Here is a 26568-nt window from a genome sequence, read left to right as displayed (position 1 = left end):
TATGACAGTATTCAAACATTTGTGTGTTACCAACAACCAGAGATCTACTGCAGTGCATGTCAAGTCAACATGCGTTTTCACATATCTTCAGAATAAGAGAATAAGCAGACATTCAAACATTTTTAAAGGATTTCTCAGACTGAGTGGAAAAAATGTTCATCAAGATGTTATAGAAATCAGATTGAGGTCAAGTAGATTCTCACAGAGTAAGAAGTAAAGAAACATTACTACACAAGGAGAAATAGGAGAAATAGTCCAAACAAAGTGTTAGGAAAGAACGAACATTAAACATTGAGATTGCTTGGCATAATAGAATCAGATTCAAACAGCAAGGAAATAAAACAGCACAATCGTTTTCAAGAGTAAGAAACAAATAATTTGCATGTTTTGGGCATACTTCAAAACAACACAATAGTTCCTTTTATTTACACTATATCTACATACACAAATACCTGTAACACTTTAAAAAGGCAGGAGACAAAGGGGGTGAAAGTAAACTTGGGTAATTAAAATAAATAAAAAACATAGATGACATTTATAAATAAACATTACATTACAAAAACAAAATATAACTTTATGCTGACATCATCTTTGGTGAGCTTAAGTTAAGAATCACAAAGACATAACAGTATGCACCTCTTCCCTTATGTACAGAAAGAACCATGGTGGATTCTGGAAACTCTTTTTGGTGGAGAGATGCACTTCTACTGAGGAGTGAATTAACCTTATTAGGCTTGATTACATTAGCAATGATGTCAACAAATTGAATTCTACATCTCTTTCTTCTGTAGTGGTTCAGAAAGATAGTAGGGAAAATGGCCAAGTGAAATATTGACGGACGTGAACAGGGTATACAAACACCCTTTCTTTTATCATTCCATGCCATGGAATAGAAGCAAAGGAATATCAAGATACAGAAACAAAGACATGAATAGAGTTTCTGTTGTGAGGAAAATTTCAATCGTCTCACATTTTGACAAGTGCTAATCAGTGCAATGCTTTAAAATTCACAGTAAAAAATCCCAATGGCAAATTGAATACATTGCCTTAAAAGTGCAAGGCAAGACATTTAAAAATTAACGTGTTGTGAATATTTTGGAGAGGTTGTTTGAAGGTGTACTTACTAAATATGCAGTGTCTAGGCAAGTTTCAATCAATAAACTCACCGCATCAGAGACAGAGAGAGAAAGAGAGAGAGACAGACACCCTACAGGGATGGACTACAGAGAATGCATGGGTCAAACAGCTGTTCGTTTTCCATGCCCGTCTTTTCGCCATTTCCCACAACACAAGCTACTCAGGAGAGAACTGATCCTGTTCGATGGGCTTTTTCACCCAGGCACCCAGTCCTGCTTTGTGGAAGGCCTTGATGAGAGCTTGCTTGGCAGCGTGGTACTCCAATGCAGCTTGTTTGGCTTCGTGGTAAGACCCTGGTTTGGCCATTTTAATTCTCAGGGTATTTGAGAGCTTAAGCAGGAAAAAAGAGAGGTTTCAGTTGAACACAATCTATTAAATGAGCAACCCAAACATATTCAATTTGTATCTGTTCTATATACCGATATCATGCTATATTGCACAGCTTTACTATGTGCAAATGGTGATTTGTACATTGTTTTCTGGTTCCGGTAAAATTTCCTGTGTAAATACTTGTTGGGTTGAGTGCTGAAATCAACTTAGTCCAAGGTACCTTGAAGTGAAGGCGGACCCAGCGGTTGAACAAGGCGTACTTGCACAGCCTGGATGGTCGTCCCAGATCATCCTTCCCAGTGGTGGCGTTGATCACCTCCAGGGCCTGGTCCCCCACAGTCCAGTTCACACTGAAATTCGGGGCTTTCCCTGGCTGTCGGGCTTCTGCGTTGCTTATGCCTGCAGAAAAAATAAAGAATTCACTCATCTAAAAAGTTAACGCTTTCTAAACTTAATATTATAATAATATAATATGAGATGGGAGTTGTAAGAACAGGCATCGGTGGTATTAGTAAACACTGAGATAATGTTGATGTATGGGTGTGTGCTGCAAAGACATATTACAGCTCTTTGATTTCTACAGGCTCAATTACCTTCACTTGGTCTTGTACCAGCTGCGGCTAACGAGCTAATTTGGCAAGCAGGCGGCGAGAAGACCCAAGGCCAAGAAGTCACTTAAATGCCAAAAGTGAAGCTGTCTACCTACACTCTTACTAATCACATTACTTTATCTGAGTGGGGAAAATGGTACAATGAAGTAGGTATTCTGTTTAAGGCTAGCTCCTCTGTCTTTTCCGACACAATGTATGCAGGTTTTTTGACAGGATGTCTGTAGGCTTGTTAACAGGATGTACAGTATGTAGGCTTGGTGAGAAGATGCAGGCTTCTTGACAGGAAGTAGACAATTTTGGTGACAGGAAGTGAGGAGTGCTCACCGCTGAGGAGTGGACGGTTCAGGCTGAAAGGCAGTGGGAGGTCCTCAATGTCGGCAATCCTCTGGTACATGGCTCGGGACAAGTGGTCGGCGTGGTACAGACTGCCCAAGATGATGCTGGAGAAGTAGATGGGCTCTGTGAAGAAGCTCATCAGGGAGCCCTGGATGCCAACCACGTTCCACCTGGGGGGAGAGAACAACAGGAAGTAGGATCTTCATCTTTTCAGAGAACACCATGTTTGAGCAGTGCTGGTCACAAGACAACTCATGGAGCCTACGTATGTGAGGGCGAGAAGTAACTAAGTAAAAACTCCACTTGAAGTTTCTCTCCTTGCAGAGCTGAAAAACAGGCAACAAATGGCTTTGGGTGAAGAGTTTCTGAAAAAACATTGAAAGAAAATAAATAATAATCTGGAGCAAAATCTAAAAATCAACAATATTGTTTTCTGAGAACCCTTTTGGCAGTGTGGAGCTGTAGCAAGCCCCAGGGGGTTCTAGCAGGGCTCAAAGTCTCTGCTGAGATTAATCAAAGAGTCTAATCAAAGCCTGTGGCCTAATCACACCTGGAGGACTGCTCGTGGAGAAAAACACGAGTGATTGGGACATGAGAGAGCGAGACAGTAGCCTGCAAAAAAAAAAAGAAGGAAGAAACTGCATACAATCACAATCATTTAAATAGCATCTCATTCACAGGGCAAAAGCGCCTCTCATCACCGTGGAGTGGAGTGTGGTGTTGAACAAAAGCAGGCCTCCAACAGCGAGGCCTATTATACCTTATTCCCTGCCATGAATTTGAAGAGTGACAAACAGCCCAAGCCCTGTATATTGATTGCATAATCAGACTGTTTATATGTTCAACGCATTCCCTTAAACAGGAACTATTTGCTCCCTGGGATCCATTACGCGCTTCCCACTGAACGATCCCATTGTCTGAGGCGCTGCACACGCACACCACTTTGATGGGAACGGTTAGAGGAAGTAGCTGATGTACGGCCGCCAGACATACAGACCTGGATATCTTGTCGCTACAGGACATGGTGAGCAGCCGCTCGCCCTGCAGAACCCCGTCCCAGGTCTGGATGGTGTTGCTGGATCTCACGGGGATGGTGCCCTCCCCAGACTCGATCTTTGTCCGCAGTTGACCGCGAGCTTTCCTGTTGGGGTGTCGGTCTCCTTGATCTGTAGGGGTAAAAGAGAGCCGGGCTGTATTCAGTTGAAATGCCAATGTCACACAGTCACAGTAAAAATGTTCCTCGACTTGTTAGTTTATGATAAAGATTAGGTCTGGTGTCTAAAACAGGGTGGTTGATGCGAGAGTCAGGGGAAAGGTTAGCGACTTGAGGAGGTTGGTATGGGGGGAAGGTTTCCCTCACCCTCCACTCCTGCCTCGTGGGGTGAGAAGATGCGGGCGTCTCCACATGGTGACGTGCTGATGTAGAGGTGGAACTGGACATTCTCCTTCAGCCGGAAGCCATGTTTGTCACATCTGGCAAAGATGGACTTCTGGTGCTCCTCTCTGCTGCTACTGCATCACGAAAGAACACAGACGAGGGAAAACACAGGCTTGCTGAGAACAAATATACACCACCAGCAAAATTCTAATGTTCTAGTGACTACAAAAAAGGATTGAGCTTTGGCTGAAACGATGACTGTTTTAATGTAAACATTTCAGGTTAACCAGAGCCTCCTCTTGCACACATTTCTATCAGGCAATATTGACATTTAACACGATGTTCTTTACGACATAAATCCTACCAGTAGTTCACGTCACTAACCCCTCGCAGCAATCAGTTAAATATATATTAGAGAACCCTCTGGGCGTGCACTCTTTTCTGTAGCAGTAGGGGTGGCGAAGGATTGGAGCTTACCTGAGGAAGTGCTCCAGCTGTGTGTACAGGTACCTAATGAGAGAGCGGCGAGCGATGATCTCAGCGTGGCAATCGTTGAGCGCCAGGCCGCGGTCGCTCATGTACTCGCCGTTTATACACTTGGTCCCCGTGGAGACACAGATCACCTGGGCTTCCTTGACGTCAGTGCCTGTGTAGGAGGGTCGTGGAAGGAAAGGTGTTTAAACAGAGCGCAGGATACAGGCCTGCCTCCTACCCTCAACCAGACCTATTTGGATTTGCCAACAAACTGTAAACTGTGGGAAGTATCTGAAGGTAAATGCATCATAAATAATACATAAACGTTGAGTAATATCAAGTCCTTATTGGATGTAATGGAGCTCTTAATCAGAGTGTGGGCCCCATTTCATTGTGGGTCTGGGAGCGGGGAGAGAGGGGGGGGGATTTGACAGAGAAAGAGAGCCTACTGTAACAATACCTGTTGTCATAACGACACCGGCCAGGACTTTCCGCCGAGCATGCGGAGACGTGAAGTTCTCCGTCAGCTCGCTGAACTTGTCAACCACCAGACGGGAGACGGCGTCTGCCAGGACCTGAGACAAACAGCCAGCCAAATATCACACGCATCATCTCCACACCGGGACACAGGGCGTGCTGCTGGGACTGGCTTTGCTGCTGAAGTTTATATTATTCCAACATTAAGCATTTTAATATATCCCAAATTCCTTCTTTTTTAGTTTGTTTAGAATAGACTGATGCAATCTTTGGGTAAAAGGGAACACAAAAATTGAATGAATGATACATGTATTGAGTAGTTTCACTGATCATCGGCATCTGAACTGACATGCCTTAAGATGAGAGAATGCAAAACAAATAAGGAAAAGACGAGAGAATAGCCTGAAGCCAAACAAAGTACATCAGAAAGAAATGTTGTTGCTCCTAATGCTGATTTTAAGCACCCTTAAAATCCACATGAACTCTCCAGAAACTAATATCTTTCAATGAAAACAAAAACAAATCCAGTTTGTACAGTATAATACATGCAGACCACAAGTGATAAACGTACCCAAAGAAGGTCAAATTAAAAGGGTTGTCTTACTTATTACTACCAAATCAGCAAAACTGTTTCAAATTTAGCAGGGTTTGCATGGGGCTGAATGACATGTCTCTGAAGGCTTAGGGGAGATCAGCAAATCACCTGCTTCATTGACCGATCTGTTCAGAACCAGCCAAACAGGATTGGTTTTGTTTGATCAATAGCAATGTTTGAATAGCATTCAGGTGGTGATGTTAATTAAGATTACAGTTTACTTTCCCCTCTTTGTTATCAGAGCACGGGGGATTACGGCAGGGATTAAGTGATGTGTAAATAGATTTCCTGTACACAAAGCGTGAACTCCCAGGCTTATAAATGCCACTTTCTTTCAAAGCTTTCTCAATTTTCAATTAAAGGCTGTCGGATAGGATAATGAGGGGTGACAGTTGATAGAGCCCCACGTCAGTTAAAGAGACAGGATTTAAACGTGGAGTGCACTGGACTGCATTACAGGATCAAACTAACCGACATCTCTAGCCGGTTTGTCACATACACAAATTAGTGGCTGTTTTTAACGGTCGAGCTTTAGCAGAGCCCTGACTACAACAGAGGAGTCGTTAGACTGCCAGGCGTTCTGCACTGACAGCAGGTGTCTTACCTGCGGCAGGTGCAGCTGGAGGCCCTCTCGGGGGATGGGCTGGCGGGACGGCGTCTGGTCCAGCTGCATGTTAAAGAGAGCAGAGAGAGCGGCCTGGGCGGCTCGCGCCTTGGCAAGCTTCTTATTGCGGCCCGAACCTTGGAAGTTCTGATTGTCTACCGTCACGGACATGACAAAGTTCTTGGCGTGACTCTCCCCGCTCTCAGACACAAAGTCGTACTTGAGGCCCGGGCGTAGCTCGTTGAGGATCATGACTGGGTTCTTGCCGCTAGAGGGGCAGGTGAAGGCCGAGGGGACGGGGAGCGGGGACTGGGCCAGGCCGTTGGAGCTGGGGGCGCCTGGCAGGGCAGGGTACTCCAGTCCCAGGGGGTTCAGGGACCCGTTGCCATTGGAGCCCAGGTAGAAGGAGTCCTCCGGCGGGGCCGACGTCTCAAACCCATTGAACAGCATGTCTGGGAAGTCGGCCTGGTCGGAGGTGAAGTCTGTGTTCACCGTGAGAGTCCGCCCCATGGCCATGTGCGCCTCCGAGGCGTTGGGGAACTGGACGAAGGAGCGCAGGGCTTTCTCCGCAGCGTTCAGCTTGGCCTTCTTCTTGGTGGGTCCAGAGCCCTCGAACTGCTGCCCGTTGACCTCCACATTCATGACAAAGACGGGCGCGTGAACGGGCCCCGTCTGGGACAGCAGCTTGTACTGCAAGCCCGGCTTGATCTCGTTCAGCTGCATCAGGGCATTCTTGGGGAGAATGGGCCCTGGCGTTTTCTTACGCTTCTTGGGCCTGTACTTGGAGTGAGCATGCCCATTATTGCCCTCCTCTAGGGGCCGTTTCCTGCCTCCCCCAGCACTCCCATTGGGGATCTGTGCTGCCTCACCTGCCCCCTCTTTGGAGGACACGTTGTCCAGGTTGCGATTTTCCTTAACATCAGTGCTGCATGAACCTGCGGTGCCCAGAAAGAGTAACTTACAACGCCTTCGTTGCAGGATCTTGTAAATGTAAAATTTAGAGATTCCTTTATCTCTCTTTGTAACTGAACAAGTGATGTGTGTTCCTCAATACATCAGGTTTGAGCATAGCTAGGCAAACTTAAATGAATACGGTCAATACTGATACATAAACCATACTTATTAGCTTGCCGATGAGTTAACGTTACAAAATTAATGAATGCTGTTTAAAGTAAATTTCACAGTAAAAAGGAACAGTACATGAATAACACGTAGTCCAATAATTTTCCATTTGTTACGTCAATGTTATCAAGAACAAATAGAAAGGAAAGGCAGAATCTAAGTCTTCCTATCCACTGCAAACCACCATCAATCCAAACAATAAAATATTTACAATAGAGAAAGGCTCATTCCTGACTCAGTACCCTCAATCTACAGCTTACATCATGTTCTTGCTTGCTCTCCCCCATTTGTTAGGACCAAGCTCAGAACAGGAACTGTCACTGTAAATGAACTACAGTGTCGTTTTTTTAATCAAAATGATACGAGGACACTGTGTTAGAGCTGTCAAAGGAACACATATCACCAGGTCCTGTTAACAAAGCAGATGGAACTGTGAGTAAATTTTCATTTATAACATCCTCCAGCAAAAGCTCGATAGGTTACTCCTTTCGGCGCTCAAGAATAGAAGAACGATCCTTTTATAAAATGCAGGTGTAAACGTTAGGGGGGGCCAAGAGTGGCAATTGAGAACATCACACCCCATAATTTCGGAGTGCATGAGAAATTCAGAGAAACAACAACATTAGCATAAGGTGTCTGTGTCACTTAAAAATGCACCCCTTTTAATTATTCCTGCTGTTTCAGGGAGCTAATTCCAGTAAGAAAAAACACATTAGACATACAGTGAGCATTCACAGATGCTGGGGAAAAAGGGTGTTTCAAGTGTCGAGTGTGTCACACCAAAAGTGTAAAAAAATTATGCGAGTGACAGACTGATAGTTGTTCATGTGCCAAAGCAAACAGATTGTTTTGTTGGAGGCCAACGCGTGCAGACCAGTACGTCATTCAGAAAATAGGAGCACAGAGCATACAGACAGAAAACCAAAGAAATTGTCTGGGTTTGCAATTACAGTATATTAAGCAGATAACAAGCATGCACATGGGAAACACAATGCTACCAATGCCCAGCACCACAAGGAAGAGGGGAGTCAGGTCTGTTGAGGATGGGGGAGTGCTGTCTGTTGGTAGAAGGCGGGGGAGGGCATTGCGACACCACCGGAGCAGCAGAGTTAAACCATGCCCGGCTTGAAAGCGTCTCTCAGAAAGCCCTTGGATAACCTTCACAACGACCAGCTTTCCCCACGCCACTGGCACTCACTGTGCTGTCCGGCCTAATCCACACCCTCTCACCCTGTCCCCATGTCTGGGCCGGGCCTGGTTAACGGGGAGCTGGGGAGGATTACGGCTGTCCTAACACACACAATAAAGTGTAAAGTGTGTAATGGGATCCATTTGATAGTCCTAGAGTACAGCACTGGCAGCCAAAAGCAGAATGCTGAGTTTGCCATCTGCTTCACTTCTGTGAGCACGCAGGCCGCCCTTTCCTCTGTCCATCACTAAGGAATGATACAGCCATATGGGCCTGAAAATGACTTTGCCTCTCAGCCCTTTCAGAGGATGTTTCATCAGATTTATCGGGTATGTTTCAAAACTGGTAGCTGGGCTTCTTGAGGATTTTTTGTACACTGCATGCTCGTGGCTTTAATATGTTGAGATAACAACTCCAATATGAATGCTTTGAGGTGCCAGAGAAGCATTTTCTTGTTGTTGCTGACTTCAGCCCGGCAGGATAACATTTATTCCACATCTATTCTTCCCATAAACTCCATTCAGTCCTAAGTGGTTAAGATGGCTTGGAGTTGAAATTGAGTGCCTCTCTCTCTGAATCTGGAGAGGTGGGGAGAGGTGTGTGTGTGTTTGTGTGTATGTGTGTGGGGGGGTATGTGGGCTTTAGGGGCTTCTGGGTGAAGAGCAGCGGGGTCAAGCTTAGAATCCATCTTTAAAAAGGTTCTGAAAATAATGCAGGAGATCCCCTTCTGACCTGCGGATTAAACTGATCCTGCCTCCTGAGCCGCCAAAAATACCTGGACGCCTCTTTAAGGAAAATCCTAGACACATCAATGAGGAACAGAAAACCCCATTTGTGCGCCCCTTTCTATTCTTGTCCAAAATATATCGTATTACTCACAGCGGTATGACAATGAGATCCACATTGCCGAAACATTGCTGTTGTTTGTAAAGTGCCCCCTAGTTTGTTCATACTGTGCGGTGTCACTAATGTACAATCACATTTTGTTTGGAGAGTGCTTCACTAATAAACGTAAATAAACTAAATCAATCTTTATTTGGGAGAGAGGGACTCACTCATGCTCTCCTCCTCGTCCCCCTCCATGGTGTGGAACCTGGGCTGGTTACGGGGCTGCCGCAAGCCAGCTCGACCTGGAGGACAAACACAAACACTGTCAGGCTGTACGGCGGCTACCAAGTGAGAGTCAAAAATGACTATCATCAACAGATCCAGACAAGCATCACACAGAGACATGGAGTAGTTCTCCCCACTCAATACCTGTGACATTGATGGCTTGTACCATTGCCACTGAACACACCTAAGAGGAACCTTGTGCAGTGTCGATAGTTTTAAGGAAGCTTTATCCAGCCACACACCCATACTAAATCTTCCGACGAAGGCAGGAAGGGGGTAAAGAGCTTTAAGTGGAAGATTGAGCTGGAAGCCGCTGTATAAATATTCAGCCGTGGGACTAATCTGGCCCGTGCTGACAAGACATAATAACCAGAGCAGTTTTTTGTGACTTTCATATCCATTCCATTACCCCTCATTTTCGACAGCTACTCCTAAATGCGCTAGGGTTCACACGCTGTATGTAGATCATTTGAGCATTCACAGCAATATAGCACTGAAATACATCTAACCCATCAAAGGTTGTTTTTTTCTTCTTCATATTGCAGAAGTGACCAATCCTTATACACCTGTGCCGAGCCTGCAGTTTACTGTAGCACAGAATGTTCAGGGAGTATCAGCTGCCTTAAACTACCAAACCGAAGTCTGGAAAGTGTCTGGGACCAATGTGCATGACGGTGATAGCCACAGGCTGAGCCACCTGAGGGAGAGTGCTAACCAGAGATACTATATCACCACACAAGCAGACAGAGAGAATGTCAATATAAGGCTAAGGGAAGAGAGAAGAGGAGGAAATCAGTAATATAATTGTATATTATTAATAAATATTGACCTTTAGGACGTGTGATTCAATTTCCCCCAGAACACTTCGAGACATGCAGTCAGAGAAAGCAGCAAAATATGTCAATCATGTTCTGAACAGAAAACCTGGAAAAAAGCTAATGGTAATATATCTATTATTATGTTAGTATTTTAAGGGACACAAAAGTTCATATCTGAAACAGCTCCTGGTCTAGCCAGACAGCTTTGTGTTTCATGGGAGGGCAAATTTCATCAGTTGCCAATTGCAAATAAGATGAAGAAAATAGACTTAACACATTGACTGTACTAAGGTTTCTCTGAACACAGTGTACACTGATAAAATGTACCATAGCTTCAATTTTTTTTTTACATAGCGACGCCCAAAAATAGCAGGGGTTTTGAAATGGATACAATGTTGACAGATATACATGCGGATTTGGAAAGTGTAATTGGCACTCTCAGATGAAAGTCTTCCTTGAGTCGTGTCAGAGTGGAACCGATCTGCTGCGGTGACGTTTGCCTGGTGACAATGCTTTGAAGTGGATGCATCCGATAAGCCGCACCCCAGAAAACAGGCCGCTTCAGCAGAATCAGTCAGGCAGCTAGCTGGCGCATACAAGCTTGTTATTAGGGAAATACACTGACCTGAACACTTCAACAGAGCTCTTTCAAGAGGGAGATTCAACAAGATACGGAGGCCCACAATAACTTTCTACAAACTATTCCCCTTCTATAAACCGTTCTTAGATTCTAAAGCCATCAGAAACTACAGTGAAGAAGTATAAAAGAACATTCATAAAAAAAAAAAAAAAAAAGCTAATATAAAACTCTGGTGATGTTTGACAGTCAGTTATATTCTGAGGTTACCAATTATTTTGTTTACCCCATTGCCCCATTTTCTGTTAAAATGTTCATCTACAGTCTATAAAGTCACTCGTTTTCGAATGTTTATGTGAATAGAACAAGGGAGGGTTAGTAGAATGGTAATTGTAGCACTGTCATTACCAGAATAGCACTGTCATTGATAGCAGAGCTTCCTAACTCATCGTACAAATCATCCTTCCAGTGTAACCTCATCACACCCACCATATCTGCTTCTTGTCGCAGAGCCATCACCACCCCCCCTCCCCCCCCACCCACCCCCACAGTTCTGAAAAATACCCGACACCACGGTTTCCCCTCCTGAGCAGCTGCCCTTCTCACCGATAAGGGGACGTAGTGCTCCTGTTATTCACGTTGGGTTAATCAGGGAACTGCCACTCTACATGTCATCCACAGACATAAATAAATAAATGCCCCAGGGGAAAAAATTGGCTGATAATTATCACCTCTTCTTTTCCTGACAGACAGGGAGAGGGTGCGGGAAGGGGGAGCGGGGGGCTTCTCAGCCCAAGATCTTGCAACCAAGGGTCATATTCCCAGAATGCCCTTGTGCTTTATCTGTGAAGCTTCCTGACAGAGAGCAGAGGGACATCCGCAGCACATTAGCATGACTGAAGATAATGTGGACGTCTGCTTGCTTCCTTCCTTTTCTCCAAATGTCAGCTTTGTTACCTTCCCTTGTTTCATAGGCAAAAACTGGGGGGGAAAAACACTTTGCTCCCTGGCCTTCAATGCTTAATGACTTTATTCAGAAAGTCAGATTTCCAGTCATTAAGTCCACGGGCAGCAGTGTAAACGTGCCGGCTAGCTAGGCCTAAAGCACAGAAATCAGTGAATATAACAATAAGAATGATGTAACAGCGATGTAACAATAAGGTGCAGTAATGTTCTCCAATCATTTCCTGCAGAAAAAGCAAAAGTGGCTGCTACGAATACAAGTCAATGTAATAACTGTAAACGACATGTCGAAGGTACAGTACTGAGCCAGAAATAAGACTGAGGGTAGGCCAGCTTCAGGACTGAAGGCCAGGGGACACCTCGCACCACAGGCCTGAGGGGCTCATTTAATCACAACTGCTGTATTTATGAGCGATGGTCGGCCGTTGGAGTGTCATAATGACTTTTCTATGTGCAGCCGGATAGGACGCGGGCTGGGTGTAAGCTGAGGTTGGCGGTCAGGCCACAGACGGATGGGGACCTCCAGGTAACACATGGCATTCTCAATCAGCCCATGATCTAACGTTAAGCCATCCTCCAGCCATCCCGCCAGCTCTCCTCCGCCATCAGCTACAGTTAGGCCATACATTACACTGCAGGTAATGAACAGTATGGAAATATATGCATAGGAAGTGTATATCACCTCAGGGATGACTGACCAAGTGGTCACATACAGTGCAGTGGGAAATATCTCACCAGCCACTGTCAGGCCTTTCCTTGTGTGATCCATCTTTGACATTGCAATGAAGGACATTGCATGAGGAGATAAAGCAAAGATATACACTTGTAAAGATATAGGAATATACGGCCAAATTTAAACCTGCTGTGAATTTCTTATATATTTGATTCATCATGACATTTAGAGTAACATCCAATGTACTATTTGACCACACTTGTATTAGGTGCTTGGGGTTAAGTCTCACTCGCAACTTTAAACAGAATGGTCGGCAACATCTTTATTCAAGAACAAGTCACACAAACTCAATTAGAACCGAGGGCCTGCTAAGCAGCTTTTCCTTGGTGAAAAGGCACAGAGCAGACTTTTCGCGCTAACTGACAAGATTGGCGTAGCAGGCCTCACTCTCGGCCTGTCTAATCTCTTCCCTGTGAGCAGAAAATGGCCTTGTACCACTCTGCCACTCAGCTGCGTCCCTCCAAACATTAGAAGTGACAATGTTATCAGCCAGCCAGGCCGTCGCCTCGCTGCCTCCTTTGTGTGAGCTGGATGGAGGCAGACCGAGGCTTAGGTTGTCATTCTCCAGATAATGGAGGCAGAAATTAACTGAGAGGAGAGAAAAATGTCAACAAATGTAGTTCTCGGACTGTTTGTGTGTACGATGTTGACAAACAGGGTAACAGAGAGACTTGGAAGATTCTGAAGTAGCTTTCTGTTCCAAGTTCAAAGCTCTAAAGATATCAGTGGCACATCCAGTACATGAGTCTCAACTGAAGCTTAAAGCTATTCATGCTAAACGGTTGCGTATTCAAAACATAATTATCTTGAGAGCATTTAAGCATATTATTACAAGCGTTGAGGAACAATATATTTAGCATAATGTATTTTTAGTCATTTTGATCACCAAGCTTTCACCAATTACAAGCATACACTAAGTACAGCCCAAAACAACTTATTTTCATTTTTAAGTACATTTCATCTACTTGGTTTTTATAGCTTGCTTGTTTTTATAGGTCCCAAGAGGCCCATTTTACACATCCAACATCTGAGTATTTGGGCTTTCATGAATAACATCTTGCCGTGTGATAGAATGCTGTTGACTGAAATCTGACATCCTGTCTTTTTGTCTAGTATGCTAAACAAGAGAGATAATATCTCGAGCTGAAGTGGCGGTAATGTCCTCCATGGCAGCAGTGTGCACACTAACAGGTTCCTGAGGAGGACCCTGGAGAGTTGGAGACGGAGATTAAAAACGGATATATACAGTAGCCTGTGAGGCACGTCCCGTGCAGAATCAGCCGACACTAACGAACCGAAATGTATTTATACTTCACGGCGCATCATCAAATCTCCAAATGAATGTACTGTTGCACACATATAATCCCAGAAGGACGTCTGTCCCCATCAATCGGAACGATTTCTCAAGCTATGGAGAAATTAGCTCAGTGGCTGGATTGGAACCCTACATACCTTCTGTCATTGCTTTGACGACAGCACCTACAGAGAGAGGAGAAAATAAGAATATCATTATTATTGAAATATAATAATAACAATATTCCACAATGCCTGCACTACTGCTAAGCCAGATAAATATGTGGATTTGAAGTTTCAACAGGTAGTTCGAGGCTGAACCTAGCGTGAAGCTGAACATGCAGCGGTGGGCTCTATCACCTAGCCCACGCGTGGAGGTAGAACGTGGGGCGCGGGCCAGAGTCGGACCCTGCCAGACAGGGGCATCCAGCCGGGAAGGAGACAATGATAAATGGATTCAGGAGACGGCTGTGGTGATGGGAGCGAAGTAGAACCACAGCCGAGAGGGAATTCTCCAAACAACTGACAGGAGCCCTCCCCAGCACACTAACACAAACAGGTCGATTTGGGAGGAGCGGGGGGGGGGGGGGGGGGGGGGGCAGTCGGGGTGCAGGCGGGGTGCAGGCGGTGGGGCAACAGGAAGCTTCCTTGAACATGCCTGCGGCAGCATCGCTACATTTCTCAAACCCGTACTATCCCTCCACCCCAAAGAACTGGTCTCTTTTTTCCCTCTTCTGTCAGACGCCCTCCAGTCCAGACGTGACTGATCAATATGCCATGTTGAGGGGATGGCATACCAAAAATGATTCACACACTAGATTTTACAGGAAATCTCAGAATCTGGCTGCACACACAAAGATACAATCTTTGTAATCTTACACAACTTGTCATTCACCTGTTGTCAACCATTATGATTTTAACTCACTGGCACTTGGGTACATGTTGCCTGGAAAAACTGAGTGAACTTAAGACATTTCAACATAGAAATTCAACAATAGCTTATTGCTTGACCTTTTCAGCTTGTCAGATACAAATGGTGTGGCTATTAACCTAGGAGTATACCTTTAAGAGTCTCCTTTTACTTTCAATGCAATGAGAAGTAAATGGAAATGTGACATTTAAGCCAAAAATCTAAAATAAATAAATAATACCCTTAGCATAAATTGAAGCCAAGAAACCCTAAAAAAACAGTAAAACCTCAAGAAAATAAATACTGCTATAGTACTTTTCATCATCCCATTTCATTGAGGATGAGGAGGGAGTGCATTTCAAATGTATTTTCAATAACTTGATATATAAGTGGTAAAGTATATTTTTGGGAGACTTGAATAGCATCCTCTCTTCTACTGTAACTGTTCTGCCACAGTTGTTCTGCTCATTAAAAAGCACCTTGATCTTCAAGGACGTTTAGGGACTGCTGGCCCTTTACCATTTTTCAAGGGAATCTGTGAAATCTATATGACGGCTCGTTTATGGAGTCGCCCTGTGAGAGACCTAGGGCCAGCGGAAACGCAGTATCAATTCCCCACGCTAATCAGCCCCACTTAACCACCGCAGGGAGGGGGGTCTCCCCGAGGGGAATGTCCCCCTGGGGACGGGGGACGGGGGGGAGAAGCCCCCTCGATCTGGCCTGATATGACAGGCAGGTCATTTGTCCCCTGTTCCCGTCTCACACGCTCCCTCCAGAAATCTTAAGAGTCGTAGGGTGCAGGGTTCGGAGAAGCCTGTCAACCTGTAGGCAGAAGAAGATCATCTCCTGCAACCTCCAAACATGGTAAGCGCTAAATGGAAAAATCTGAAAACCCCGTAGGCCAATACAACGTGGATTCCATTTATAATAGGTGCCGAATAGGGAACGAAGGATGGACGGTCATGGCTAGGCTCGACATATCACGGTGCCTTTGTTTGGAAAAGGCCTGCAGCCATTTATATACAGGAAGATGCTAATATGCACAAATTGCAGATGCTACAACATCAAATATCCAAAAACGGGGGGAAAAATGCTCGCGGGTATCAAAGAGGAACCGGATCGTCCTCTCACTCTCCCCAGACACCAGCTCGACTCCGACCTGCCGCGTTGGAAGCAGCCCGTCTTCCTTAGCGCTGCTCAGCTGGCACACACCCAGCCAGATCAAATTCATTTAACGCCATCACAGGTCGCCCTGGCCTGAGGGGCTGAAAATTGCCTGCTGACAGAAATGCTCAGGGAGGGGGGGTTCTGGCCCATGTTGCAAGACAACGACGCCCCCCCCCCCCCTCAGGCCTGGGCACTGAGGGGCGGAGGGGGGTGAACACCGTGGCCTCGGTGTAATTAGACGTCATTATCCCACAGGGGAGGGACACAGTCATCCCAGCATTCACAGCAACCTGATAGGAGACACCTCATTTTGTTACTCAAGACAAGAGTGAACAAGAAGCTAGAATTCGATTTTCATAGTCACCCCCCCACCCCTCCCCCCCCCCCCCCCCCCCCCCCACACACACACACAAACAACACTTTATTTCTTTATTTTTCAGTGATCATACGGGCTGCTCCCAAACAGACACTGAGAGAGGGACAGACTCTGGTTTTAAATAAAAGGCATTTGCAATTTGAAGCGAAAGGACAGACACACGCACACACACCCACACAGAGAGCCAGACAGGCAGGACCGGAGCACAGGTGTGCAGCTAGACCCCGTCATGCTACTGCAGTTGTGGCATTTGGACTGTTTGGGCCCTTATTCTTGATTCGCTCTCGGTTTCCTGCTCTCCTTCTTCTTCTTTTCCATGGGCTCAGCAGGAGCGTCAGATGAGAGATCCGGAGGTGCCCGTTCTGCAGCTCTGCTTGGCCCATTCTCCCTGCTTCACTGCCCCTGCAGCTCACAACAGATGACTATCACTGTTCTCCTCAGTCAAGGCCGGGCCAGGTGCACCCTCCTCTATCTCAGGGAGGGTAGATGGGGCTGGGGGGGGGGGGGGGGAGGAGGGGGGCGATGTTGAATTTCACACCCCACGGCCCCGGGATTAGCAGGGCCAGGGCTGGGTGTTGAATGACAGGCGGCCCGGGGTAGGAGAGGTGATGGTGGAGGCAGAAGCTTCCTGTCTGAGGGGGTCAGTGTTGGAGGAAGGGGGGGGGGGTTCAAAGCGCAGCATGACGGGGCTCATGAAGTTCACAGGGCTTGGTTATCAGCAGCACCTCAGGCCCGACCCGGGGGAGACGCCACTATCAGGCCCACCAATCAGACAGGAGGCTGTTTGCCAGACGGAGATGTGCGGCGGCTCTGGCAGACACATCCCTTAGCACCGGTCACACCTCACAGAACACATCCGCTTACCTTGTCTGGAATTCACTTTGCTCCCAGTAGATTAAACTCACACTTCACTTCATCTCGCAACACGCCAGTTCACAGTGGTACAGTGGGAAATGAAGGTTTCTGCCCTCCCCAAAGTGCCAAGTATGAACAATGGAAATGGCCTGGTAATAATGTTTACCCCGTTTTCGACAGATTACACTTACGTCGAGTAATTCCTCGTGGGGCGTATTGGAAAAAAAGAATAATTGGCCCATTGACTTTTTGAGTGTTTCTCAAAGAAAGGCATTTTGCATTAATGTGGGCAAAGTATGCTTCAGAGTTATTTAGCTACTGAAATATTAGCGGACGCGGACAATCATGTCTGCACCCAACGAAGCAAGGATATTACAGAAATGACTACAGCGGAGAGACATTACTGAGAGCTCCCTGAGAGAATCAACAATGACTGTAATCCAAAACATACTGAGTAAATGTTCCATTACAATACATTTAATATCATTTGAAGCCTGTTGTTTTGCTGAATACTAAACAGGATATTTAATTGTCAAATTCCCACTGTATCAATTACACTGTAATCCCACTGTGACATCCATCTATCATTTACTAACTACAGTGTATTGTTCAGAAAGAACTTCTTCTGTGCCAAATGTCTCGACAAAACAAACTGCCAAATGTCTACCAACAATCAAATAAAATAAATTCCGTCCAGTGAGAGATGGTACGGTACTGAACACCAGGACAACTGCTGTTTATCCACTGTGATTAGAGACAAAGACTGGAATATATAGTAAGAGGATTCTTTACGCATGGAGAGCTGCCTGAATTGCAACTATCTGTTTACCTGGCCAGAGGCTCAAACAGCTGCCCTGGCGACTTGTCTGGGAGTTCATTCAAGTAGTGTTGTCTATTATTGTCTCATTTGCAATACATACACTATGCCATGTGTTCACATTACAGTTCATAGCATTTCAACCGAATGTTTGTTTCTAAAGATAAATTATAGTTGCCTTATTGTATGTAATCAACACCACCGGCAATTAGCAACATTAAAACATGTTTTTCTTCAACTTTGTTCAACATAAGTAGTACCTCAGTCATTAACAAGTCCTTAATCAACAGTTCCTTTGATTGACCAATCTTGAACACATGCATTAAAACTTCAAATAAAAACACACCTTGCTTAAGACGGTACATAGACCCACAAACGAGAACAATTTCAGTCGCACACACACACACAACTACCAATCCAAAAGAAACGGAATCCTGGGCTACCTTTGCGTTCGGAGCGTTTTTTGCGCCTCCTTTTGAACCTGGTGCGGACAAGGCAGTAATAGGCCCCCGCGCTCTGGGAGCTGTCCAGAAAAAGGGCCATATCTTGGGGCAGGGTCGCGCTGTGGCTGCTCGGTCTGGAGGCGCTTCTCTCTCCGTGCTGGCCCTTCCTCCGCTTCCTCAGTACTCTGCCAAGCACAGACCCTCCTCCCTTCTCCCCTCCACTACTTCCAGAGGGAGGAGGAGGGGGGAGGAGAGGCGCGCACGTGGAAGAGGGGCGGCCGCTACACCGTACAAAGAGAGGATGGTGCTGTCTGGCACATGGGCTTAGCCTGGTAAATGGGGTCTGTCTCTCTGTCTCTCTCCTACACACACACACACACTCTCACTACCTCTCCGACTGATTTTTTTTTCTTTCTCTCTCTATCTCTCTCTCTCTCTCTCTGGTTCGCTCTCAGTCTCAGCTGTCATCAGCCTCGCCAGTCAACTCTTTAATACTGACGCCCGGTGCATCACCATGGCGCCAGCCAATCCAGGTGAGGGACCTCCTGACCCGCGGGAGTCCATCCAATTGGCCTGTCAAGGGCGGGGGAGCAGCGCAGCGCCTCCAGGTCACACTTTCCCTTAACACTCGATCTTCGATGGATTAGCTTCACCCACAAACTCACTGGAGCGCAGGCTACAGCCTTGTGTCTTCTGATCGTCACAGTGTGACCACAGGAGGGAAGCACCCAGAGGTGTCGGGGACTTGGTCTGCTGACAGACAGACAGACAGACGCTGCACTTTTGGGATTAGCCTATGTCTGTTGTTCTCCAGACATAGGCTGGCACCAGGGAAACTCAATCCAACCCACAATTTGGACATTCAAATAGAGCGAGAGTACTAAGGACTGTCACTGGCTGGTTTCCTGAGTCAGCAGCCTATTGTAGTCGAGCCGGCCTCACCAGCCCCCCTGACCACCCAGCCTCCCCCATCTCCTTCCCCAAGGCCTCTCTAATCCAGTGGGCAATTACTGTCCCGACACGCACCAGCAGCAGGGAGATTTAGCACCATGTAGCTGCCTGTCTCCACTTAGTGTCCATGTCTCCTATTAGGCACCAGCTAAATCTGGCCACTGGAGTTATGAAACTCCTCAGCCCTTTAAGAGAGCAAAGGATGGCATGAATAATACATGCGTTTTTTCAGAAGTCATGTTTGGAAAACGAGAAGTGAGAACAAAACAAAATGTATTTTCGGGCTCACGCCGTAGTCTCCGAGAGAGATCGTCAACCAATGATGATGTGAGCGCATGCCCTATAGAAATGAGCACTATACCAGCTATAGGTGATCACTTGAGTTGGTCAAAATTAAATACAAATGACAACCCAGGTCAAATCCTGATTTTGTATTGCCTTACAAATTTGAGTTCATCAATAATAAGGCAATGCCCCAAAATAACTGCTGAAAAGGTCCTTTGCCTCCCCCTGGTGAACACAATGTAGAACTACAAGTACACTGAGTGCAGTGTTCAATATTTTGAAGATAGTAGGAGTTCTAGATACACAACAACCCGGAATACTAAATATATTGCTATCGCACCATTTTTTTAAGCTTCAATAGTGTCATGGGCATGTCTTATAATGATGCTATGCTATTTGAGGTAAGTAAGACAACAGTAGTTGTCTTACTTACTCCCCCCCCCCTACTGAGTTTCATAGGTCACACTGCCTCCTAGTGGAGGAGAGTTGGAAGAGGTTATCCATAATTCCATTTAAAAATAAGCACCAAGAGAATAAGAAACTTAGTGTACCGTGTTAACAGCTGCTGTTGGGTGTGAGGAAACTTGATGGCAACAGTGATCTGGGGGGGAAACAGGACACAAAACAGGAGGATCATTTGCAAATCTTTTGCGACGCAATTGAAACGTGCAGTCGTAAAGAGAGGTTCACAGTCAGCATAAAACTTTTGACTAGTAACCAAGCCTACACCTGACCCTCTCTAAACAGCAAGAAGACCTAAACCTGTTTTTGCCTGACACATTTCCACTGTTTATGACTATTTTACTGATGGAGACCATTGTAGAAGTATGTAGTCACTTTACAACCTGTAGATGGAGCCCTTGAATTGCTCAAGATCATATGGTTCTGAACTTCATTCCTGTTAATGTTGTCGTTTCTTTCAAACCCTCAATTACAGTGACCTTACTGGGTGAGGCCTGCTCGACAGGAAACCAGAGGCTAAAATACTGTGAAGAATTGAAAATACTAAGTTACTGGGATACAGGACCATATAGTCAAGTGATTATCTATAATGTGCACAGTGCAACACAAGGTCGTCCTGAACACTGAAATGTAAAAAAAAGTCAAATTTGAAGCACTGACAGAAAAAAATAGAAAAATAGCTAAAATAATCAGAAAACAGCAAAAGATGATATCCTTCTTAGACTTTGAGAACTCAAGGTCCAACAGATTAAAACCTGAAACCACAAGCTGTCATGGTCATGTGATCCGTGTCATCCAGCACCACAACAGCCCCTCGCCCCAGACACTGAACACTACGCAGGAAAAACACCTCAAGTACAAATTCACTTGCACTATTTAACCGATTATACACTATATTATTCGTATATCCGTCTGCCGTCACACGCATGTGAACGTGAGTGACATCCCATTCTTAAACCATAGGATTTCATATGATGTCGGCCCACCCTTTGCAGCTATAACAGCTTCAACTCTTCTAGGAAGGATTTCCACAAGGTTTGGGAGTGTGTTTATGGGAATTTGACCATTCTTCCAGAAGTGCATTTGTGAGGTCAGACAGATGTTGGACGAGAGGGCCTGGCTCGCAGTCTCCGCTCTAATTCATCCCAAAGGTGTTCTATCGGGTTGAGGACTGGCCTGCACAGAGTCCTGACAAGTTCTTCCACACCAAACTCGCTCAACCATGTCTTTATGGCCCTTGCTTTGTGCACCTGAATTCAATGATTTGGATAGCTGAGTGAATACTGGGCAATATAGTGTATTTGATAATACACATGTATTTATTCGTACAATATTGTAGTGATTGAGAGCCTACGTTATGTTTTATCTCGTTGAGTGTTTCCACAGTCAGAAAATACAGAACAAAATCAAAGGATGGTATAATTTATCATACATTGTTTCGGTTCAAGTGATCCCTTTAAACATGCCGCCTATTCATTAGACAGATACTCTTTCATCCATAGCAGCCATTCTGTCTTTTTTGCATTGTAGATGATAAAGAGGACCGACAGCAGTAAGACTTTCCCTGCCTCTCTCTATCTTTCTATCTCTCTCACACACACACACATCTGCATGCAGGTCCCATCAATACTTAGACAGCGTAATCAGTTACTGGTGCCAGACAGATCATTTGATCTGGCTGTGCATCACCACGCAGGGAGAGAGTAATGAGAGCCCCCCTCCTCTGTTCGGAGGGCAGGCTACTCACCCAGAGCCTCAGCAGATGTGAGGAGGGCTCATTTGGCACGCTAGTGTCAGGGGTGTAATCGCGTTGCCCGTGAGTATTGCTTCCTCCCAATTTCACCCAAACAGGGTTTTGAAGCCGCGTCTTCTGGCCTACGAACGCGACCCCCCACCTCGACAAACACCACTTTGACCAGCTGCACCACCAAAAAGCTAGCTCTTCGATGGCGCAGGTGGTTGGTATTGATACTGAGGGATTGAGTTTAATCAATTCAGCTCGGTTACCACCGGCGATTTCATTTTCATGTTTCATGGAGAATATTTAGATGTATAGCTTCCACATATGGAACACCGGGGAAAATGCACACTCTAGTGAACTAGCCTTCATGCAAATGATTCGGGAGAGAAAGATCTTGATGTTCTGTAGGAGAGGTCAGATGCAAAGTGTGTGGTAATGGTGGTATTTGAGCGACTGATACTGCTGTAGGTCTTGAAATCAAACCACATGCGCCAAAAAGGAGCGTCAGAGAAAGACTGCGTGTCCTGAGAATATTGTAACAAGGTCCCTTTGTTCACTACAACAACAGGGAGGTAGCATTTTGGCACAGCTTGAAATTTCCACTACATATAATCAAAGGTGTAACACTGCGCATCCAAAACAACATGTCTTTTCCTTTCCCCGCTCTCTCCCTCTCTGGAGAAATGGGGCTACGATGGTAGAGTCTTCTTCTCTGTCTGGAGCCCCTGGAAGACACTCGCTCCTCTGAACTTGACAGAACACAGCCTGGTTTTCACGCCCAGAACGAGAGCGGGGTGAGCCGTCACCAGGTTACTTATGTATGGAAATCCAAAGTCTACTCTGAGATCCAGCCAGGAAAAACCACACAGGGAGGATAGACCTGAGGCTGCCTGCCTGCCCGACTACATTCCTGCAGGGAAACAGTGAAACCAAGCACGGATTACACAAACAGCTCTGTCTCCAACTTCATCTACGTCTGGTGAGATCAGACTAGCTTGTAAACATCGTATGTAAATACACATACACGCCAACAGACTTAATTCAGGAGACACTTTGACGAACACAGTCCAGAGGACAACGTCTAAATGCTTCAACAAAATCGGAAACTACAGTCGCAAATCTACATACCTGCTTAGGCTATAGTTAACCCACTGAACCATAGAGCACATACACTAACTGTATGTACTCCACATTTCTATATAGTGTAGGTCTGCATGGGCATCCTGTATGTTGGGGGGTTGGGGATAGGAAGAGCAGATGGTCTCTTTGAGGTTGAAAAATCAGGACCAGGACAGGAGATTACAACAAGGTTGCATGTCACCTGATCAGGGTATTGGCAGGGAAGGACAATAATCCAGACAAAATGAATGTGTCCAGGTGAGGAATACACAGTCATTTCGATTCACAGTGTGCGTGTGTCCACGTGTGGGTGTGACTGGTCACAGCATCATGGCTTATACTTCATATCATGATATCCTACAGAGAACTGTTGCAGTTCTTTTCTTTCTGGAACTTTAAGGTGGTCTTACACGGATGTCTGACACACAGCTTTTCATGCTGTAGTCAGAAAGGGCCCTGGACGAGAAACCTCTACTAAGACATCAGCAGTGTGCACAGTCAGGAGTTTGAACTTCCTCTGGTTATTCCCAGCAACGTCCTGAGAAAACAGACTGTCCCCTCGGACAGCCCCCCTGACTGCTTACTTACCTCAGTCAATAATACAAGCCAACCCGTCGGTCGCACATTCAGCATATTACTCTCTGCTGGCACGGCCACTTGCATAGAGACGGACGTTTTCTAACAGGGTAAGAGACACACTGCATCGAGCGGTCTCAGTATCAGTGTAATTCAACCGGGCCCTGGGGAACTATTCAGTGTAGTGGTCATAAAGATAAAAGCCCCGGGAAAAAATGAAAGGCTGTGTGTGTGGAAGCCTGATAAGACAGACAAGGAGCCTGACTTCCACTGAACAAGTCTGTTGTCTCAGAATTGGACAGTCCATCATGGGAGAGGTGAGATATAGGATGGCTAGCCTGTTGTTTTATCCACACACAAATACACCCTAGCACACTCACTGAAGGAATAGATATGTACACACCCATAGACTGTTAGAATGAGACACCAGGGAAACCCTTGGGCTGTCTTTAGTGACCCACAGCTGCACAAACAGTCCAGGGAAAACACCCAAATGTACAGAAAGATGACCGTGTCCGAAACGCTAGCTGACTTAGCATGTGTGGTGTGTGAACCAGGGCCGGCGGCGAGGGTAAAGCACCAGAAAAGCCCCCGCTGGACAGCTGTCAAGCGACCTGCCCTCCCTGCTCTGGCCCGGCCCGGTCCGGCTCCAACACCTACAAGCTCCAACTGCAGGCCCATCTGTGACAGAGATGCTGCTGCTACAGGATCTGAGATGCTCCCCTCCATCCCTCCATCTGCCCCGACGCCTGCAGCTCCGATGGACGCATCTGCACTCTCGTCACCCCCTCCCCCGTTCCCTCGCTCTCTCCCCCGCCCTCGGGGGGCTTCCGGCCGACGGACAGGGCCAGGCGGGCGTGACGCAGTTTCTCTCGCACCTCCCCCGCCAGAGAAGCCTACCGCCAGCTGAGGACTGGCCACTGGTAGGCGGAGGGGTTCGGCACACGCTTGTTCCCCTGTGCGACCGCGGCCCACTCCGCCGCCTATGGAGGGCGGCAGCCAAACACCGGGACGGGACCAGAGACAATCCCGTCGGAGCCCCGGGAAGGAGACGGCCGGAGTGCACTGCGAGTCCAGGAGGGGACGCGAGCATGAGGGCGTGTGGGGTTTCAATCTGCCCTGTCAAAGCACACCCCGGCTGCTGCACTTCCAGACACGATGAAACGTGACAGGGAGCAGCAGAGGAGACACTGAATCTTGACAGCTTCGACTCGGCCCGCTTTTGCCTCTCTCCCCCCCCCCCCCCCCCGCCCCGGTTCGGATGTGTCGCGCGTGGCGTCGGCTTGTACAACGCGTCGCATTTGAAGTTGAGCTCCCGCTTTGCTTTGACCTGCCTCTTGCGCCTGTTGCGATGCACAACTGTGACACTGCTGTTGTGCTGCTCAGTCACAAACCACATTACCAGAGTGAGACATTGACGAGAGATAGAGGTCAAATCTACAGACAAGAGCACGGAACAACCAATGAGTCAATTTGAGCAAATCTGGTGAGTTTCTTTAACAATGAAGTGAACTATGTTGTCGATACTGATGGTCCTTCTGTAAGCGAAGGAGGAACAGTGAACTACAATATCTGTTTCCCAAAGAGAACCGTCGAGAATATTCAGCACTTCTGTTGGAAGGGACACTCGACAGGGTGGGCCTCTTGTCAACTGTCAACAACATCTATTACGACACTACTTCAAGCAGGGTTATTGTATTGAGCAACAGCGGAATAAAATGACTAGTACAGAGGTTGAATTAACAAGATTCACTGCAACTGGAGGCAGCTATGGAGAACCGGAGATCAATCCCTCCGCCAGACAGAGCATGAAGCCTCTTAATCACGGTGATATCAGCTGGGAGAGTCACCCAGAGGCTAGGAGACGAGTCAGGTTTTCTCATCATCACTGTGTGTGTGTTTGTGGACATAACACCACCGAAGGCACCAGTGACTAATGCCACGCACAACACACACACACACACACAGACATGCACACATGCCCGCAGGCACACACACTCAGCAGTAGCAGGGGTAGAAGGGGTTATGTAGTGAGTCAGCTTTACCCAAATGTCCATGGGGTGGGCAGAGTGGCCTTTGACACAGCAGCAGATGATCATCTTGACAGATGGGGCACAAGGTGTGGGGGGGGGCTGCTATACCCAACCTGGCTATGGGTAGGTAGGCTGGCACAGGCCATCCTCACCACATGATACATGTGATGATCACATGTGTAGTGAATGAGTATTAAGATACTGTAGGGTCCTAATGGGGCATTGCAGCCCATGTTGTAGTCCATCCCATGCTCCCAACCAGCCAGTGACAGCAGGGGAACAGACGGCCGGAACTCAATTGTATTTTTGACCTGGCTGAGGCGTATTAAGATGCTTTTATTAGCATACCTTCAGCTCCCCGAAGCATAATCAAAGAGGTTATAGCCATTGATCCGACTACGACAAGGTCTTAATCAAAGCAACCCTGAATTACAGCACAGCACAGAGCACTCAGCACATGAAAGACACACATTTTCGTCCTCTCTGAACGTGAAAGGGGATTTCTTCCTTTCATCGTTCTTTATGGGCTAGTCATTTGATAAACATAGACTTAGCCACTCCAGAGAAAATTGAAATCAGTCTTGATCCTTTACATTTTTACACATGAAAGAGCTTGAGGAACAATGAATCAGCAAGCTCTGATTTATTCTTGGGAAAATCCTCGGGGCTGAAAAAGCCAAAATAGGTGCTTATTTATTTTTTAAACCCTTGAGAATAACGTGTCATCTCTCATCACCGTGAGGTTGCAGCTTGGTTTTTCTGTGAAAGATTTAAAACAAGCGCTCTTAGCTGATATAGTCATTGTGGAACATCCTGGAACAATGCTATGAGAAACACATAGCACAGTAGTACACACACCAGTTTGTATGGTTTTCCATGTGCCAGTAAGACATTTTGAGAAAAAATGAGCTGAACAATAACCTTTTGTAATGAAGCTTCTAATACCACCCAAAAATGTCTAGTGTACGTATGTGCATTGGCCAACAAAAAAACAACCAGACTACTGAATTGGGAGCCTGAAATCGCTGTACATAATTAATACAGTTTAAATAACTATATATGATCTGCTCCTAGCTACCAAGA

At 46.3% G+C, this 26568-nt stretch overlaps 1 protein-coding gene across 1 annotated transcript in view; it reads right to left on the bottom strand.

The window, feature by feature from the left end:
• Positions 1-397: 397 nt before the first annotated feature.
• The window catches only part of adarb1a (adenosine deaminase RNA specific B1a), a 31735-nt gene continuing 5564 nt past the window's right edge, over positions 398-26568 (bottom strand). The window contains exons 3-13 of the mRNA XM_067260675.1: positions 20106-20155; positions 13910-13936; positions 9309-9383; positions 5943-6877; positions 4727-4841; positions 4270-4438; positions 3775-3926; positions 3412-3580; positions 2403-2584; positions 1688-1866; positions 398-1467 (exon numbers count right to left, since the gene is read on the bottom strand). Of these exons, the coding sequence (XP_067116776.1) occupies positions 1294-1467; positions 1688-1866; positions 2403-2584; positions 3412-3580; positions 3775-3926; positions 4270-4438; positions 4727-4841; positions 5943-6877; positions 9309-9383; positions 13910-13919 (2160 nt within the window). The 5' untranslated portion in view covers positions 13920-13936; positions 20106-20155 and the 3' untranslated portion in view covers positions 398-1293. The remainder of the gene's footprint in view (positions 1468-1687; positions 1867-2402; positions 2585-3411; positions 3581-3774; positions 3927-4269; positions 4439-4726; positions 4842-5942; positions 6878-9308; positions 9384-13909; positions 13937-20105; positions 20156-26568) is intronic.

The sequence above is a fragment of the Osmerus mordax genome, chromosome 22 (assembly GCF_038355195.1).
Source record: "Osmerus mordax isolate fOsmMor3 chromosome 22, fOsmMor3.pri, whole genome shotgun sequence".
Lineage (NCBI taxonomy): Eukaryota > Metazoa > Chordata > Actinopteri > Osmeriformes > Osmeridae > Osmerus > Osmerus mordax.
This window is presented reverse-complemented; position numbering and strand designations above follow the sequence as displayed.